Source organism: Argopecten irradians, chromosome 14 (genome assembly GCF_041381155.1).
Source record: "Argopecten irradians isolate NY chromosome 14, Ai_NY, whole genome shotgun sequence".
Lineage (NCBI taxonomy): Eukaryota > Metazoa > Mollusca > Bivalvia > Pectinida > Pectinidae > Argopecten > Argopecten irradians.
The window spans coordinates 6,868,939-6,886,772 of NC_091147.1; the positions used below are offsets into that span (position 1 = coordinate 6,868,939).

A 17,834-nucleotide genomic window follows, 5' to 3' on the forward strand; every position below is an offset into this window, starting at 1 on the left:
CGTTACCCATGGCGGTTCATTCATATCCATACAGCGTTACCCATGGCGGTTCATTCATATCCATACAGCGTTACCCATGGCAGTTCATTCATACCCATATTATGTTACCCATGTCAGTCCATTTATATCCATTCAGCTTTACCCATGTCAGTCCATTCATATCAATGCAGCGTTACCCATGGCGGTTCATTCATATCCATATAGCGTTACCCATGTCTATCCATTCCTATCCATACACCGATACCCATGGCGGTTCATTCATATACATACAGCTTTACCCATGACAGTTATTCATATCCATACAGCGTTACCCATAGCAGTTCATTCATACCCATATTATGTTTACCCATGTCAGTCCATTCCTATCCATACAGCGTTACCCATGGCGGTTCATTCATATCCATACAGCGTTACCCATTTCATTCCATTCATATCCATACAGCGTTACCCATTTTATTCCATTCATATCCATACAGCGTTACCCATGGCGATTCATTCATATCCATACAGCGTTACCCATGGCAGTTCATTCATTCCCATATTATGTTACCCATGGCAGTCCATTTATATCCATACAGCGTTATCCATGTCAATCTACCTCAACGCGTCCTCGCTGATTCCAATTTCTTTTATCATTTATATTTTACAGACACGTTAATTTAGTACTTAACTTCCAGGACAGGATCGTTTTTAGATTTGTTGCCTTTTTGATCAACCTATGACCTTAGAGACTTTATTAATGTGTCATACACAAATCCTATATCACAGAAAGTCTCTATGCACTTCGATTCTTGGAGATATTCACTTTAAAAATAGTTTACTGAAAAGCCTAAAACGTAATGTATTGAAATGTCTTTTGCACTGATAAGACTAACCATTATTATGTTCTCTATATATTGTATTTATATCTTTGTAGGTTGGATCCCGTGGAACACATCTGATTTATGGGATGGTGTCGACACCCCGTACCGATATCACTACACCAGCCCAGAGGAGACACCCACCTACTGGGGTCTATTTGGGACCTATGGTGCCAGTGGGTATCTCGTGGATTTAGATATTTTACCAGATGAGGCAACAAATGTAGCAAGAGATTTGAAAAACAATGGATGGATCGATCAGAAAACCCGTGCCCTTTTTATAGAAATCTGTCTCATGAACAGAAATAATAGATTGTTTATACAAGTCCAAATCGTCTTCGAGCTCCCGAGTACCGGCGGAGTCTTCATGAATACACAGGTCGTATCAGCCAATCTGTACCCCTACACCAATACATTTGACTTTATTGTCCTGGCACTACAGTTAATCTTTGTAGTCACCATTTTTATCCGGCTTGTGTTCCTGATCGTCAAGGTGATAAAGACCAGAGGTCATTCCCTTACAACAACGAGTCAAGTCTTCGACATCTTAAATCTAGGAGTGTCCATCGCTTCAGTGGTGTATTTTGTCATGAGGTTCACCGACACAATAACAGTTCTCAACACCCTCAGACAAGATACGGGTAGAGTTAATTTTACTATTTTAGTGGATTTTTAGAGAGCAAGAGTTTACATGATTACTTCTTTCTATAACCTTGACTCATCTAATGCGATTTCCAATGTGCTTTCATATATCATATACACATACAATTCTTTTTATTAAATGTTTGTATTATTTCGTTATCTATTATTAAAATTAGCATATCATGTAGTCAGGCAACAATATTTTAAATATTGATGGTCACATGCTATATTACTCCAGTAAATAGAGGGTTGCATAAGTGCAAGATTCCATACAGTCATATTAGTAAGATAAACAACTTGTCAGTATTCTTCGAATTTGGATTTATTTGTACAGTCTAAGAATAGAAGGAGTATTAAATCATCAGAAAAGGCACATACTGAGTGAAGTTAACTACCTAGGTGACTATCAACCCGCGCTAAATCATTCCCAATCATTGAATGGGTGACTAGACAGACACATGTGTGACATTCTGCAGCAGCTATCTTTGTATAAAACAGCTGATATCTTTTTATCACATAATCCGCCTGATATCCAGTGATTTCGCCCGTGTAATATTTTGGCATATCTCAATAGTGCAATATGACCTGGAGCGATATTCATAGGCTGAGAATGCATTGCGACGTCAGACAGAAACAATAAAATTACGTCAGGAAAAATGACGTGACGTGAGGATTACGAGGATGGTTGGACAAAATGGCGGTCTCTGCTGGATTTTCGAAATACTTTTTGACGTTAAATTCTTTGTTATGTAGGTATTTGTAAATATGTGATAAAAAACATCTTAAATTTGTGTTCATTTCATATGAGATTTTATGAGACTCGTTTCATAAAATCTCATATGAATTGAACACTCATGTAAGATCCTATATATTTATTTTTGAAAAACGTGGTCGTCGCGGACATTCTGAAAGAATGTGTTTACTGTCAATTGTTCATCCTTTCTTCATACTATGGTGAACATCAGCCAATCACGACTCGGTCGTCCATAAACGAAAATCAAGTGCATATCTCAGCTTTGTTCTAGGACTGCCTCTATTTGATCAATGCAATGGCTCCGCGAATCACAAACGTGCATCTAACACTAATCCATGCGCCTGACCTACATAAATGTAACTACTGTAACAATCATTAGTTTATTCAGTTTATAATTGTTGTCAAAGTTTTGGAATATATATTAAATATATTTAGTTAACTTAATTTCTGCATGTCGTTTTCTAGGAACGTTCGTGGTCTACATTGCTATTATCCTGGTCGTTTTAACATCTTTTGGTTTCCCATAGCAATATCTAACACAAGATTGTAAAGACAAACTCAGTGACATAAAACTAAATAGACGTTGTAAAATTTGTGTATTTCAATTTGTTTTAACAAACACATCAACAAACGGACCCATATATTTTGACAATTTATTGTTTTTGTTATAAACAGGATTCTACACGTCCTTTGGATGGGTTTTTCTATGGGATGGATACTACGCCATTACTCTTGGTGCGACCACCTTCATCGCTATCCTCGATCTACTGAAGCATATGTCATTCAACTACCACCTGTTCTTGATGTACAAAACAATTCTGTCATTTCGATCCGAGGTTTTTCATTTCCTTATCTCACTATTCATCCTTATTGTAGGGTTCGCTAGCCTAATGCATCTTATTTATGGATACAGCGAAAGTGGTTTCAGTAGCATGGCGACCTCAATTCTGACTTTATTTCGAATGACAATTGGAATTATCAAGTTTCGGCATGACATACAAGTGGTGGTATTGGGTATTTTTATTATTATAGGACTATACGCTTCAATGGCCACGATTCTTTTCGTTAACCTTTTCGTCAGTTCATTGGACCATAGACTATCATACATCAAGGAGTGTATTAGAAAAGGTTTGACATCATTCGACTCGTATCTCAGTACTCATTTCTGGAACAGATTGGCCAAGGTATTCAGATTATGTGGAAGTACACGCTGGGAACAAGGTTTGTAGAAAGTAAAAAATATTTCGTATTCCATTTAGATAGTTCGCTCTCAAATATTATCTAGATCTACCATACATTTATACTATAATGATTATATTATAGAGATGATATATTGCGAACGTCACATAGGGACTGAACAGTGTTTTGATTGCGTTAACGGTACTATGAGCGCAATTCGATACAAACATATTCAATGTAGCGATACATGTAGAATATGTCTGCATCATATTGCGTTCATACCACCATTAACACAATCAAAATATTCTTCGATTCATATAGCAAAAAAGTTGTTTACTGCTGTATGTTCGTCGTCATATTTAAAATGGTGTTGCAATTGGTTGCCAAAATTGGGTAACTACGGTAAGCAGGGTGACCACAGATATATATCCGCTTGTTTGAACGTCATAGCTGCCATTTCATTAAAAAATGAATGAGTACAGCTTTCCAATGATTTAAAGATCAATTTTGTCAATTTCAAAATTTGATCATTTATTACTTAAATTAAAAAAAAGATGCAAAAGACGAGAATAAAACCGATGATAACGTTTCTGATAATTTATATTTATACGACGTACCCTATAGTTTGATTGAACCAACAACTAAGAATCACTGTCGAAGTAGTGGTCCGGTTGAAAGTGGAGCGAACCGTTCTATTTGATATTGATGATATAAAATACGAGGCTAAATCTGACGATAATGTTTCGGAAAATTTGAATTTACACACGAACCATATAGTTTGCCTGAAAGCGTTGCTTGAAGACGCTCTCCGAGTCGGACAAGAATCAGATGACCCGTATAATTGTAGCTTGAGATGACCGTACGTAAACTTTGAAATTCCCGAATATTCTTGATGGAAGCCCTCATTTGATGGTCCCGACCAGCGATTAATTTCGTTGTTTATTCTCGTAATATTGCTTGAAAACCTATTATGTTTCTAAGCAAAATTCATATTTAGATTATTTTATAGTTACATCTAATAACAATTTATTTTTATTTTAAAATACATCAACTGTTGACGAGGAAACTTTGTTTACATTTCATTGTAAATTTTCTCCATCCTTTCTTTCTATAGTCAGTCCAACTGACTAGAATGCCGCCTAAAGATCTTTTAATTTTACATTTAATTACAGCAAATCTGTGGTAAGCTAAAATATAAACTAGGGCTTATTTAGGTTATTGTTTGATGCTGCATCTTACTGAGAGGTGGAATAGAAGTAGTCCGGTCTGACACTGGCGTTGTAACAATTGAATGAAAATCCTCTTTCGTTGACGATATAGAAACATATGTAAATATATAAGTGACTGTCATATTTATCCAATTCATAGATTGGTGAGATATAGCATGAATCACTGAAAAATCAGATTTATACTGAAAGAGAGAAACAGTTTTTACAGGCATATATCTAACATTAAAGCATAGTTGTGATTTCATCTATTGTTGTTTCTGTACTTTAACTCCCGGATTATCGGACCATTACCTGTAACTGTCCTATATGTTACCTTTTACTGTCTTATATGTGACTCTAATATAAGACAGTCACTTATAAGACAGTAAAAGGTAGCATGTGAGAGAATTACACAATATGGGTGAGTATGTCTCCGGGCATAATACCATAATTATGTTAACACACAACACACAACCTGCCGTAATATTCCATTATTTTTTTTATCCAAATTATGAAAAAAATCCCACACAATGAATATGAAGAGAATTGAACCTCTATTGAGGCGGAATTAAACACATCCACAGAAATTCTATATGTATACCAGAAAGAGTTTTTCTCCTTATTAAGAATTCAACATTTTACACTTCTACAGCAATTTCCCCTTTCTGAAACCTTGCTGTTTTTGTACACCACTTTTGATTTTAAATTTCCAAATCATCTACACTGTAGTTTTTATTTTTGTGTTGTTTCAACAATATTTCAGAATTTCACCGAAATCCCATTGGCTTGTTGAATAAAATTGCATATGATATAAATGAATCCAAATTTGTCCCTAAAGAAGTTGAAATTTTAAATCCACTGAATTCAATGAAAGTTCTGGAGTTACCGACTGTTTTGAACTGACCTGAAAAGCACTGTTATGTGCGATCATTTTCGCAAGACACTTTCAAGCAAACGCCTAAATTGCAAGACTAGTTTCATATGTCATTTCTTTACCACATCAGATATTGTTAAGAAATCTCCTTTTGCAATAACAGTCACTAAAGCCACCTTAATATATCGCTTAAATTGAGAAAGTAATATCCCTCCATCACTGTTGGAGGACATGGTGAAAATGAATTTATATTTCCAATGAATTTCAAACCCAAAAGCATGCTTCATACAATCCATTATTGAATGCAATTCATCACATATTACACAGGCAAAGGTAATTCTATGTTGCCATTGTCTATATCGGATTTTTCATTGTTGAATGCACATTGGTAGAGTTACCTGAGCTCATAGACAAACTAAGGCCAAAAAAAACTGGCTTATATTAGAAATAAAAGTGTACTTTATTAACACAAAGACTTGCTATGTTTTAAGTTAGAGATAAGCCTCAAACTGTACAATATATGGGAGAGAGAACAAATATCGGCTCTGACGGGCCTCAATACAGTTCTCTCTCTCTCACACATATTGTACAGTTTTCGGCTTATCTCCATAACTTCTTTGTCGAAATAATGTTTTGTTTCATTATGCCTTGTTTCAGAACATGCATGTGACACAGCTCTTTCAAAGGTAACACCAAATTATTGCTAATTATCAACTATTGTTACAGTAATAAATGGATACAACACTTTGTATATATTCATTGTTAAATTCAATCAATTCTTAAAATTCATTATGGCATGTAACAACGCTTCAACATCAAGTAGAAGCATTGGAGTGAGAGCTGGTAAAAACATTGATAAATTCCCTTTCTACGTTATTGAAAAAGACAATATTGTACATCATAGTGATGATTTGTTCACATTAATATTGCATACTGTTCACTGTTCAACTATTATTATCATCATTTTACATTTCTGCACAGTCGTCAATTTAGTCAGAATTAATGATTCGATAACTATTTATATCTTTTTTATGTTTTTTGTTTTTTTTATTGGTTTATTCTTTTGCAATGAAAAGGACGAGGTAACCTGTGATAGGATTATATCTAAAATCCTGAAACGGTTTGAAGATGATTCCATCTTAGAGAGATCAGCCCTAGAGTTGGTGTCATTACACCTGAAACGTAGATGTAGACACAGAGCAATCTTAAACGGATTGCAGTTCAGGTAAGAACATATACTATAACACAGGTACGAACACATATACTATAACACTGGTACGTACACATATACTATAACACAGGTACGTACACATATACTATAACACAGGTACGTACACATATACTATAACACATGTACTTACACATATACTATAACACAGGTACGTACACATATACTTTAACACAGGTACGAACTCATATACTATAACACAGACACGTATATATAGATAAATATACTATAACACAGGTACGTACACATATACAAAAATACAGGTACGTACATATATACTGTAACACAGGTACGACACATATACTAAAACACAGGTACATGTACGAACACATATACCAAAACACAGGTACGTATACATATACTGTAACACAGGTACGAACACATATACTATAGCACAGGTACGTACACATACAATGTATATACTATAACACAGACACGTATTTATATACTAAAATACAGGTACGTACACATATACTACAACACAGGCACGAACACATGTACTATAACACAGGTACGTATACATATACTATAACACAGGTACGTACACATATACATGTACTATAACACAGGTACGAACACATATACTATAACACAGGTACGTACACATATACTAAAACACAGGTACGTACACATATACTATAACACAGGTACGTACACATACTATAACACAGGTACGAACACATATACTATAGCACAGGTACGTACACATACAATGTATATACTATAACACAGACACGTATTTATATACTAAAATACAGGTACGTACACATATACTACAACACAGACACGTACACATTTACTATAACACAGATACGAGCACATATACTATAACACAGGTACGCACACATACTATAACATAGGTACGTACACATATACTATAACACAGGTACGTACACATATACTAAAACACAGGTACGTACACATATACTATAACACAGGTACGTACACATATACTAAAAACACAGGTACGTACACATATACTATAACACAGGTACTACACATATACTATAACACAGGTACGTACACATATACTATAACACAGGTACGTACACATATACTATAACACAGGTACGTACACATATACTATAACACAGGTACGTACACATATACTATAACACAGGTACGTACACATATACTATAACACAGGTAACGTACACATATACTATAACACAGGTACGTACACATATACTATAACACAGGTACGTACACATATACTATAACACAGGTACGTACACATATACTATAACACAGGTACGTACACATATACTATAACACAGGTACGTACACATATACTATAACACAGGTACGTACACATATACTATAACACAGGTACGTACACATATACTATAACACAGGTACGTACACATATACTATAACACAGGTACGTACACATATACTATAACACAGGTACGTACACATATACTATAACACAGGTACGTACACATATACTATAACACAGGTACTTATACATATACTATAACACAGGTACGTACACATATACTATAACACAGGTACGTACACATATACATATACTATAACACAGGTACGTACACATATACTATAACACAGGTACGTACACATATACTATAGCACAGGTACTTATACATATACTATAACACAGGTACGTACACATATACTATAACACAGGTACGTACACATATACCTTAACACAGGTACGTACATATATACTATAACACAGGTACATACACATATACTATAACACAGGTACGTACACATATACTATAACACAGGTACAAACACATATACCTTAACACAGGTACGTACATATATACTATAACACAAGTACGAAGACATATACTATAAAACAGTAATTTCTTAATCTGTATATTCATGCGTCCAACTGAAGATTAGTTATAATAGTACACACTTTGGTTTAAAGACACACAGTAAAACCCAATATGACACATGCATTTGACAGATTTAACGAAGCGTTGTGTTTTCCTTTTGATGAATTAATTGTGATGTGTTCTGGTGAGCTTTGGCGCAGTGGCTATGTTGGGAGAAGTTATGTGATAGATGAGAAAACATTTTATCACAAACCTATGTTATCTTACAATAGTGATACAAGTAATAACACAGGATACTTTCTGTTCGCGGCATTGACCGTCATTTACACGAAATAAACTATCCGTACAACATCATGACGTCAGAGTTTTTTCAGCACGAGCCGTCAGGTGCTGCAACCACGAAGAAAAGAACTTTAGCAAAACACAGACCAGTTGAAATGAACACTGCCGAAACCCCATTCTATCCTTCTGTTAATCACAACGAGAACGGTAAAAAGTGGTTCAAAAATCAGCCAGTCGGGGAAAAAACTTTACGTGATGATGAAAACAATGGCTAATAATGCTGGTCTGGTTGGGAAAAAGACCAACCAATCTCTCCGAAAAACTCTAAACTTTTGCATTCTGGCGTTGTACCGACGACGATCATGCAGTTGAGTGGCCATAAAATGAAAATTTTGTGAACGATTATGCAGTTGCGTCTATGGATCAGCAGCATAAAAGGTGTGGACTTTTACAAAATGTCTCAAAAACATCCTCGTCGCGAAACATTAGGTTCCAAACGAAACGCACCTGTAACACATATGGGTGGCTTTGCTTATATATCGGTTAGATAAATTTTAATGGATTCATTTCTGAAATTATAGTTTAACCAACATCACATAAATGTGAAAAGGATGTTTAGATATATATTTTTGCAGAATATACACTAGATACAATTTCGCGAGATTGGGAAACAGTTAGGAGGATTTACGAAAACTTGAAAATAATGACATGTATACCTAATGCGATGCGGTAATGACTAAAATTTATAAAAGTTAAAACAACCATTTACAGCTTTTTCATCACACCATTATCACAGAAACGTCATTATACGTAAAATTGATGACGTCATTGACAACGCACGTTGCATGTATTAATGACGTCACGTAATTATCTAGCGCGTGTGAGCTGTCTAACACCACATGTGTAAGACAGTTATCTTTTCCTTGGCATTCACGCGATATTCCTGTGAAGTGTGGTAAACATTATGTTTTATCGTCGTTGCATGTGACGTCTTTCGACCAATGATCAACTGTGATTCGTCAGTGAGGTATATGATACTACTTGATAATGGTTCTAGGTATTCTATCGACTGGTCAAAGGAAGATAACACGTTGATAATGGAGTTCTGTGGAGGTACGGTGTACTGTAACATAACCGTTGATACCCATACCATACCCGAAGCCTGTCGACGAGGACTTGTTCCGTACGGTGAATCCACTCAGCCTATCAGTATGGTATTTGAGATACACCAATTAAAAGGAAGACAGCGACATGTTTCAGGACAAAACTCCGTAACCATAGATACTAAACAGGTGGTAGGTTTACAATTACTATAAATATATTCATCAATAGGAAATTTCAGTAAAATAAAATGGTCGTAAATGATGATTCTTGTCCACCATACCGTACAAAGTTGACATATTTACATTATTTTGAATAAAGAGGGGAATTTAATTTCGTGTAGAACATTACCATTGTTAACTGGAAATAATTTTATAAATAGTTACGTCATTGCCACATTAACATCTGTAGTGGGATTGGGCTGGATCGATCATCGGTGACCAGGTAGATCAGTCGGTAGAACACTCGACTAGTGTTCTGGGGGGTCCCGGATTCGAAGTCTGGCCGCTTAATTTTCTACTATGTAGTTACACGTCTCATAAAATAATTATGCTTATAATGTATTTAACAAATACTGTCGGTGATACCACCAGTCTTGACAAGTTGACAATGCTACATTGAACGTGTTTTAATGATTCATACCATAATTGTTAGGTTGATCTCAGATTTGTATATCGACGGAGTGTTAAACAGAGTCCATAGCAGAGTTATACATTGTTTATATTTTCAAGTGCCATGTGATGATCAAAGTACCTTCTGATATCTTGTCGAGTCGACCTACGTTCCTCCTCATACGCAGCAGTAACCATAGTGACTGGCACCAACTACCAGCAACACGTAATCCAGCGAAGGAAGGAGAGGTAACTTCATGTCTAGTCTAAAGCTACACGTAATATATCTTGTCTTCTTCAGGTAAAGCTTTTTAAACACTTATTGCCGAAAATGCATATGTATAATGTTTCAATCGATATGGAAAATATAGGAAATTCAGGACCGGTATAGAATATGAAGACCATCCACCAATGACTGAGGTCTTGTTAACGTGACAATGTGTTCGTTCGTGATGCTACATATGATAAATAATGGATAGGGAATTTTAAATTCTATCATGCTGAATTTTGTCAGGGGATCGGCATATGAACCAAAGCTACACACGCGTTTGAGAAGAATCGCCCTGTTGACTTTATTTATTTTCCATAACTCATTTCTGATTCCTTTTTAATTATTATAGATTTATTTATCCACTTCCACTTCGCGTTTTCCACACTACGTATTGGCTGTCACCTCTGACCTTTGGCCTGGTATTCCACCTACCGTTCAGCAGAACAGTGCAATTGAGTACATCCTCACTAAATCTGGTGACATCTTCTACCTCCTACGGGAGAATCTTCTACCTCCCGGGATGTGTAAAAAGATAGCAGTGATGTTTCCTGAGGCCTGTGTTTCGCAAGATACGGAAATAACAATATTGGTAATAAGCTATATTTAAGCTTTTAATTTGACTATAATATTTGAACCCGTAACGGTAAATCATTACCTTTTATAGTATAATTTAAATGACATAATATTCACATGAACAAACATGTACGAGTATAAACACATTTTCAACGGAAAATGCTTGATCAGTTACGTTCTCCCACGTCATAATCACAAAGCTCAAAGTTGTAATGATATAAAATCACAATTGTACCATTTTGTATGAAAACCATGACATCCAATCCACCAGTTAGATCCTGTGAAATATTGAAAATTGATAACATTTAATAGGATATAAAATGATTTCTGAAGTTAGATATATATATACCGCGTCAAATGTTAAGCCCCAGGAACTTATTTTACATGTTAATATTGCAATAATTTGGCAAATGACATTCAAAGGCTGTCGTATGACGGTTTACTTGTAAGGTATGCTATCTGTGTCCGTACCGAAAGCACTACTGTACCCGTTCAAACCGGAGTGACGTTATGTACGTCCGTTCATTACAATAGGGGTCACCTGCACCAAACTCATGTTTGGTTGTGTGTTGTGTGCATGATGTGGAAAGCCTGTTTAAGGACAACAGACTTGCATTTCATAATGTATTGGTCAACATGGGACGAAGGAGGTTATTAAAAGGCAATAGGCGTCAAACTATCGGAATTAATACGACAGGAATGTTTCTGTAGGCTATCAAACCTGCCATGGAAAGTCTCTCATTTTGTTGTGTCTAGTCACTGGTCGGCTGAAAGTCGGTTCTTCCTTCATGTTACCGATGGTCCCGGGAGTATATAAATGAAAGTAAGAACTACATACCACCAGCGAACCATCCTATTAACAGTTGCTCTCATTGGTGGCATCGTAATGGTCTGTGTTTTGTTTCCTATGACTGTAAGTTGATTACTAAATAGTACTAAATCTGTTCTTAGAAAGGGTATTGTTCCCAATTTTGACAACCATCCACTAACACCCCGTCTCATATCCATGCTGGGCCCCATCGATCACGTGCTGTGATCGACTTTCCCAAAACCAATGCCATAGACACTCTCCCTTTGCCTGTAAATAGTCCTGATCTCAACTCCATAGAGAATTTGTGGGATTATTTAGGACGCCAAGTCAGAGCTAGTTATCTAATGGTTTTCTAGTTGTCAATAGTTGACGGCGGCACTCCATAAGGACTGGGGAAGAATCCTGATGATTTCCATGGTTTCCATATGTCGTGTGATATGAAGCACGCGATGGTGTAAGACAGAAACACCTTATTTTCTTACTGTTAACAGAGGATACAACAAATATTGACAAACAACTCTTTGTGCAAATAACACATGTTATCTGTTACTTTTATCATTTATTGAATAAAATAAACTTTTCCGTTTTTGTAATGCCATATTTGCTTAGCTATCTTATTTTGTAGTTTGGTCAAGCTGTTTTTCCTGCATTGCTAGATGTCTTAATTTAACAATATTTGTGCTTTAATCAATTGATTTAGACAGATTATATACTATTCTCTAGTAAAAAATAATCAGATAATATATAAATAATATGTTATTTCTTTCTACGTTATTTTGAAGTTTTTAAGATCTAAAAAAACTAAACTTTTGACGCTGTACATATATACATATATCTTAGCTGGAGCTAGGAGATGATTAACATATATTGCATGTAACACAGATATTTCATATCTATATATCTTTCAGCTGGAGCGCGGGGATAATTTCCCCATACTGCATTTCTTGGCCCGTGGTGACATCTCAGGACCTGTAGATGTTCAGTTCAGGAGGAAAAGAAACATAACGACAGGTGATGTCTATGTATTCTATGTTATAAACAGAAAACTCGTTGTGATTACTAAATTCATGCAAGAATCAAGTGGATTGAATAAAGCAGAAGATTGTCATTTCAGCATGTAAAAAGACGTAGATTATAACCATAGTCACACTAGTTAATTAATCAACGAAAGGTGAGATATATATACATGTAATATTTTGTAAGTGTAACATGATCTATGAAACACCCTGCATATATAATGAGGTATACTTGTTGCTACAGGTGATGAATCCGAATTTAAGCTAATGACAAAGGAATGCGATCTGGACTGGAAAGAAGGAAACCCTGGAGCACGGACATTACAAACGGACTTAAGCGTCCGGATGGACTGTTTGAAGAAAAGGTGAAATTTTCTTATAAATTAAATAATTGACCTGATATCACAAAAGAAAGGTTGCTACATTATGTACAAGTCGATAGAGTAAAAGTCTAAATAGTTAAAGTAGTGATGACAAAAAGTAATAGCAAATGAGTGATTGATTCTATATACACCTATTTGGTATAATACCTTCAGATGATTTATGGTGATAGAAAGTTAAGGCATTATGATTCCATTTGTAATGGAGAATAACGACTTGATTAGAATAATATAATCTTCGAATATGGAATATTCGGGACGATAATATCACGATCTCGAGACAGTGGTCATGGAGCAGAAGGTGCAATTAGAAAAGAACACAATTATACGCACTATCCACTTTTTAAATTATTCAATGCCATATAATGGAATACATTCACATTTAGGAAGAGGAGTTTTGATATTAAGTTAAGTTATATATTGTTAATCTTTTTTTAAATATCAAAACATTTTCTTAACGAATTGCATGTTTTTCTTTATACTTTTTAAGATCTGTCATTTACATCGTTGTAAATATACGTAAAACAGCGCGGATACCTGTTATTTACATGTGATACAAAGTTACACAGAATATAAGAGTTGTTTTACTAGAACGAAAAAATTACTCTACGGTGTTTGATTTACTAAACGCATTGAAATCGATAGAAGCAATAAAAAAATTTAATTAAATAATTGTTCTGAATTAATATGAAAATATACAAATAACTGGTTTCTCTTTAGTTAATTCACGTCATTGTCTCTCACTTAGCGTGAAGACTTCGATCACTGTGTGTAAATCAGACTATCTTACTGTAAGTACATACTTGATATCATGAATACAATGTCTATTCGGGTACAGTTATCATTTTACAAAATATTTTGATTTAAACGAAATTGTCAAAATTGAAATAGAGAAATTTCAATGTATACTTGTTGATACCACTTACAAAAACGCCCGTTGCCTTAGTAGTAAAATAACGACTTTTAATCTAATAATAATATTGTTGGAATATAGTTAATGAAATGCAATGGCACGACTAAGAGTGCGTTTTGGGGGATTATGTTATGGTTCATGTCTTTTAATGACCCATTGTTATCATTTCAGCTGTTAAACAAGAAGGCATTTCTGGGTAAGTTTAGATTTTATATCTAAATAAAATTCATCAACGCAATTTTAACATGGCAATGTCACAGACATACTTTTATAACTATACTTTAAACCTTGTGCATGTCATTAGGTACTTGGCAATTTTACACGACGAAATATATACGCATTGTTTAGATTTAGAATTGTATAATAACATTTTAGATCACCAAAAGGGAAGTCTTTTGTGCATCTACAACAAAACCATCCCAACACAGCACTGGCGTAAGATAGGACGCAATCTCGGATTCTCACAGAAATGGCTTACAGAACTGGAAGTCAGAAAACCGAGGACCTTGGAAGAAAAAGCGTGTGTTGTTCTACAAAAATGGCTGAAGAAAAACAAAGGACGGAATCTCTTCGATGTACGCGAACGTTGGATGTGACACACTGTCATGTGCTATAGGCCTGTTCAATGGTTAATTTAAACTACGTAATATGTTAATGCATTTTTCATGTTGTTACAAGAACATCTTAATGAAAATAAAATGGCATATGCGGATTAACATCACAAATCTATTTTATAACAAAGGGCTATTAATCAGTTTAAATCCGAGAATAATCTAGATAATTTTTTTATGCATCAAACAATTTTCGATCACATTGCTTATTTGTCTATTGTAAAGTGTTAAATACGGTGTCTGTCAGTCAGATAACTTAGCACGACGAAAGTAGTATAATGTAATAATGATAAGAATTTTAGAGTTAGGCATTTGCACTTGCAATATCATATATATCATTATCTACATTTACATGTACGGCTTTCCAGTATGTTACATTGTGTAGGTCAAGCAAATGTGCATAATTCTATTAATTCCATAGACATGTTGTTAATTATGATACTGATTGAATGAATATGTTGCCTTATGTTGTACAGTAGGTATCGTAGTATCAGATGTATCAGGTATTAGGTATCATACTCAAATATTGATGTGTTGATATCCTGAGTATTGCTGTATTATTGTATGTAACTCTCCAGTGAAAGTATGTATGTCAGTCACATATTCGGTTTAGACAGCATCATGGCATATGCCAATTATCGGGGACGTTTACAATTTGTAATGTGACGATGAGAAAAAAATGATCGTCCTGGTCTAAAACCGAAAGGTCATATTTCAATTGTGATATATCAATACAAGTATTTATCCAGCATCCAGTACATTTACAGGTGTATACACTCATATAAATGTGGAATACCACAATGCATTATGGTAGAAAAATTAACCTCAAAAACCAAAGATATCTTAGAGACTGTTTATACATGTATTTTCTGACATGTCTGTTGGCTTTACTTTCCATATACATGTGTGTGTCGTAATTTGTATTATATCGTCTTTATTATCAAGTGATAATTCTATATCACATAACACCATCTTTCATCACTTGCAATCCAGTTAGAATATACGAGTCCCATAGTTAGATTTGTAGCTGAGGAGATCAATGATACAACTTGGGGTGGTCCACACAGAACTGCCTTTACAGTGACCAGAATAGATATTTATTATTGTACTTCAAATGTACTTAAAACGATCTTGACCGGGATCTATAATTAAGGTCACATTTAAAAGGTTTCAGTTGATGAATGCTTCCTACACAATGCTATAAACAGTATGAATGTGTCACAATTGGTTATTTTAAAGCATTAGAATTGAAAAATAATGTATATGGAAAATATTATTTAGCTTTAGAAGCAGTTGTTTGCCCTAGGGAAAAGTTAGACATTTTCGATCGGCGATCACAGTCAATAATCGGTTAATAGATTAAATAAATTTAAATTAAATACAGAAAAAAACTAACGAAACGTATAGTTTATGATGATGATGCAGACATGCTATTTTTTACAATGTCTGTTTCTAAATTACAATTTCAGGTTTCAGATAATAACCTGGATGAACTTGCAATGCAAGCATACATAATTTAAAATAATTCTAGCATTGATAATTTGTTTTAATAACTGTCTAGCATGTTATTCTGGTTGTATGTATTTTATATTGACATGTATAGGTATTGTGGTTCTTATGTACATGGGCGTTACATAGAACATGTAATAAATGGTCGTGAAATAAATATTGATATTGTTGGGATGTAACTTTACATAAAACGTATATACATTGTATATATATATTAAAGGGACAATTCAGTCTAAGAGTTGCACTTGTATCGGAAACAGATCAGTTCTTATGGAAGTTAGAGTAGTTGGTATAATATTGTAATATTTCAGAAAAGCCCACCATGACTGTGGTTAAATATTAATGGTCGGTGTCCGCCATTACACATGGTGATCAGACGTCTTGTATGCCGAAACCTGGCAAGTGACAGTGGAGTAAGGCAGCTTTTGTCTAGAACTACTGAAATTTAGGTGCACGCTTTTGTTTGAAAAAACAATTTCAGCAACTCTGTGGTTATGTACTGCATTTGTTTAACGTACATGACATCGCTCGGGTAGGGGTACATGTACAGCGTATATATAGGGATTGGATTTCGTTTTTATGTTAACCATGCTTGTATGTAGCAATTCCTCTAAGAATTTATTCTATGGGGCGCGTTAGCGCCCCATATTGAATCCAATCCTATATTTACACTCACACGACTTTTTATTTATATTTTATGCAATAAAATCGTCATTTGAAAGTGACGTAATTATTCAATAAATGTCGGTCAAAAGTGGGAGGAGCTTACTCAATTGAACAGCGAATGAAGACTCTTCACGTAAGATAGAATTATTCATCTGCGACGACAAAAAAGTTCAATATTTTTGTGTAAAATAAACATGACAAACTAAGTAAATTTCAGACATAATTTTATCTAATCAGATCAGAACTTTAAATATATATTCAATTTTGCTAAAAATTAATATATAGCGTAATAACATAAAGTATTTGTACTCGGCCACATGTCTGACCGTTGTGCAGCGATGCGAAGCTGACGCACGCTTACACACTGGAGTTTGCCGAAGTTGTCAAAACACCAGTGTTCAAGTAGCTAAAGTTTGAGATTGTAGTCTGACTTGACGATATTACATTCTTGGGAGCCATGTGATTATGTAATCTACGCTTAGATCCTTCGCCATTGATAGATGGAACAACTTCACTTGTGTTCGATGGATACAATGT

General features: G+C 34.8%; 1 protein-coding gene across 1 annotated transcript; it reads left to right on the top strand.

Moving 5' to 3' along the window:
* Window positions 1-1,023: 1,023 nt before the first annotated feature.
* On the top strand, window positions 1,024-16,864 carry LOC138308191 (uncharacterized). Its single transcript, XM_069249135.1, has 12 exons — window positions 1,024-1,501; window positions 2,932-3,477; window positions 5,206-5,238; window positions 6,193-6,203; window positions 6,594-6,742; window positions 9,893-10,130; window positions 10,668-10,796; window positions 11,168-11,407; window positions 13,111-13,213; window positions 13,463-13,583; window positions 14,347-14,393; window positions 14,860-16,864. Exons 1-12 carry the CDS (start codon window positions 1,156-1,158, stop codon window positions 15,105-15,107), a joined length of 2,211 nt encoding a protein of 736 aa, XP_069105236.1. The 5' UTR covers window positions 1,024-1,155; the 3' UTR covers window positions 15,108-16,864.
* Window positions 16,865-17,834: the final 970 nt, after the last annotated feature.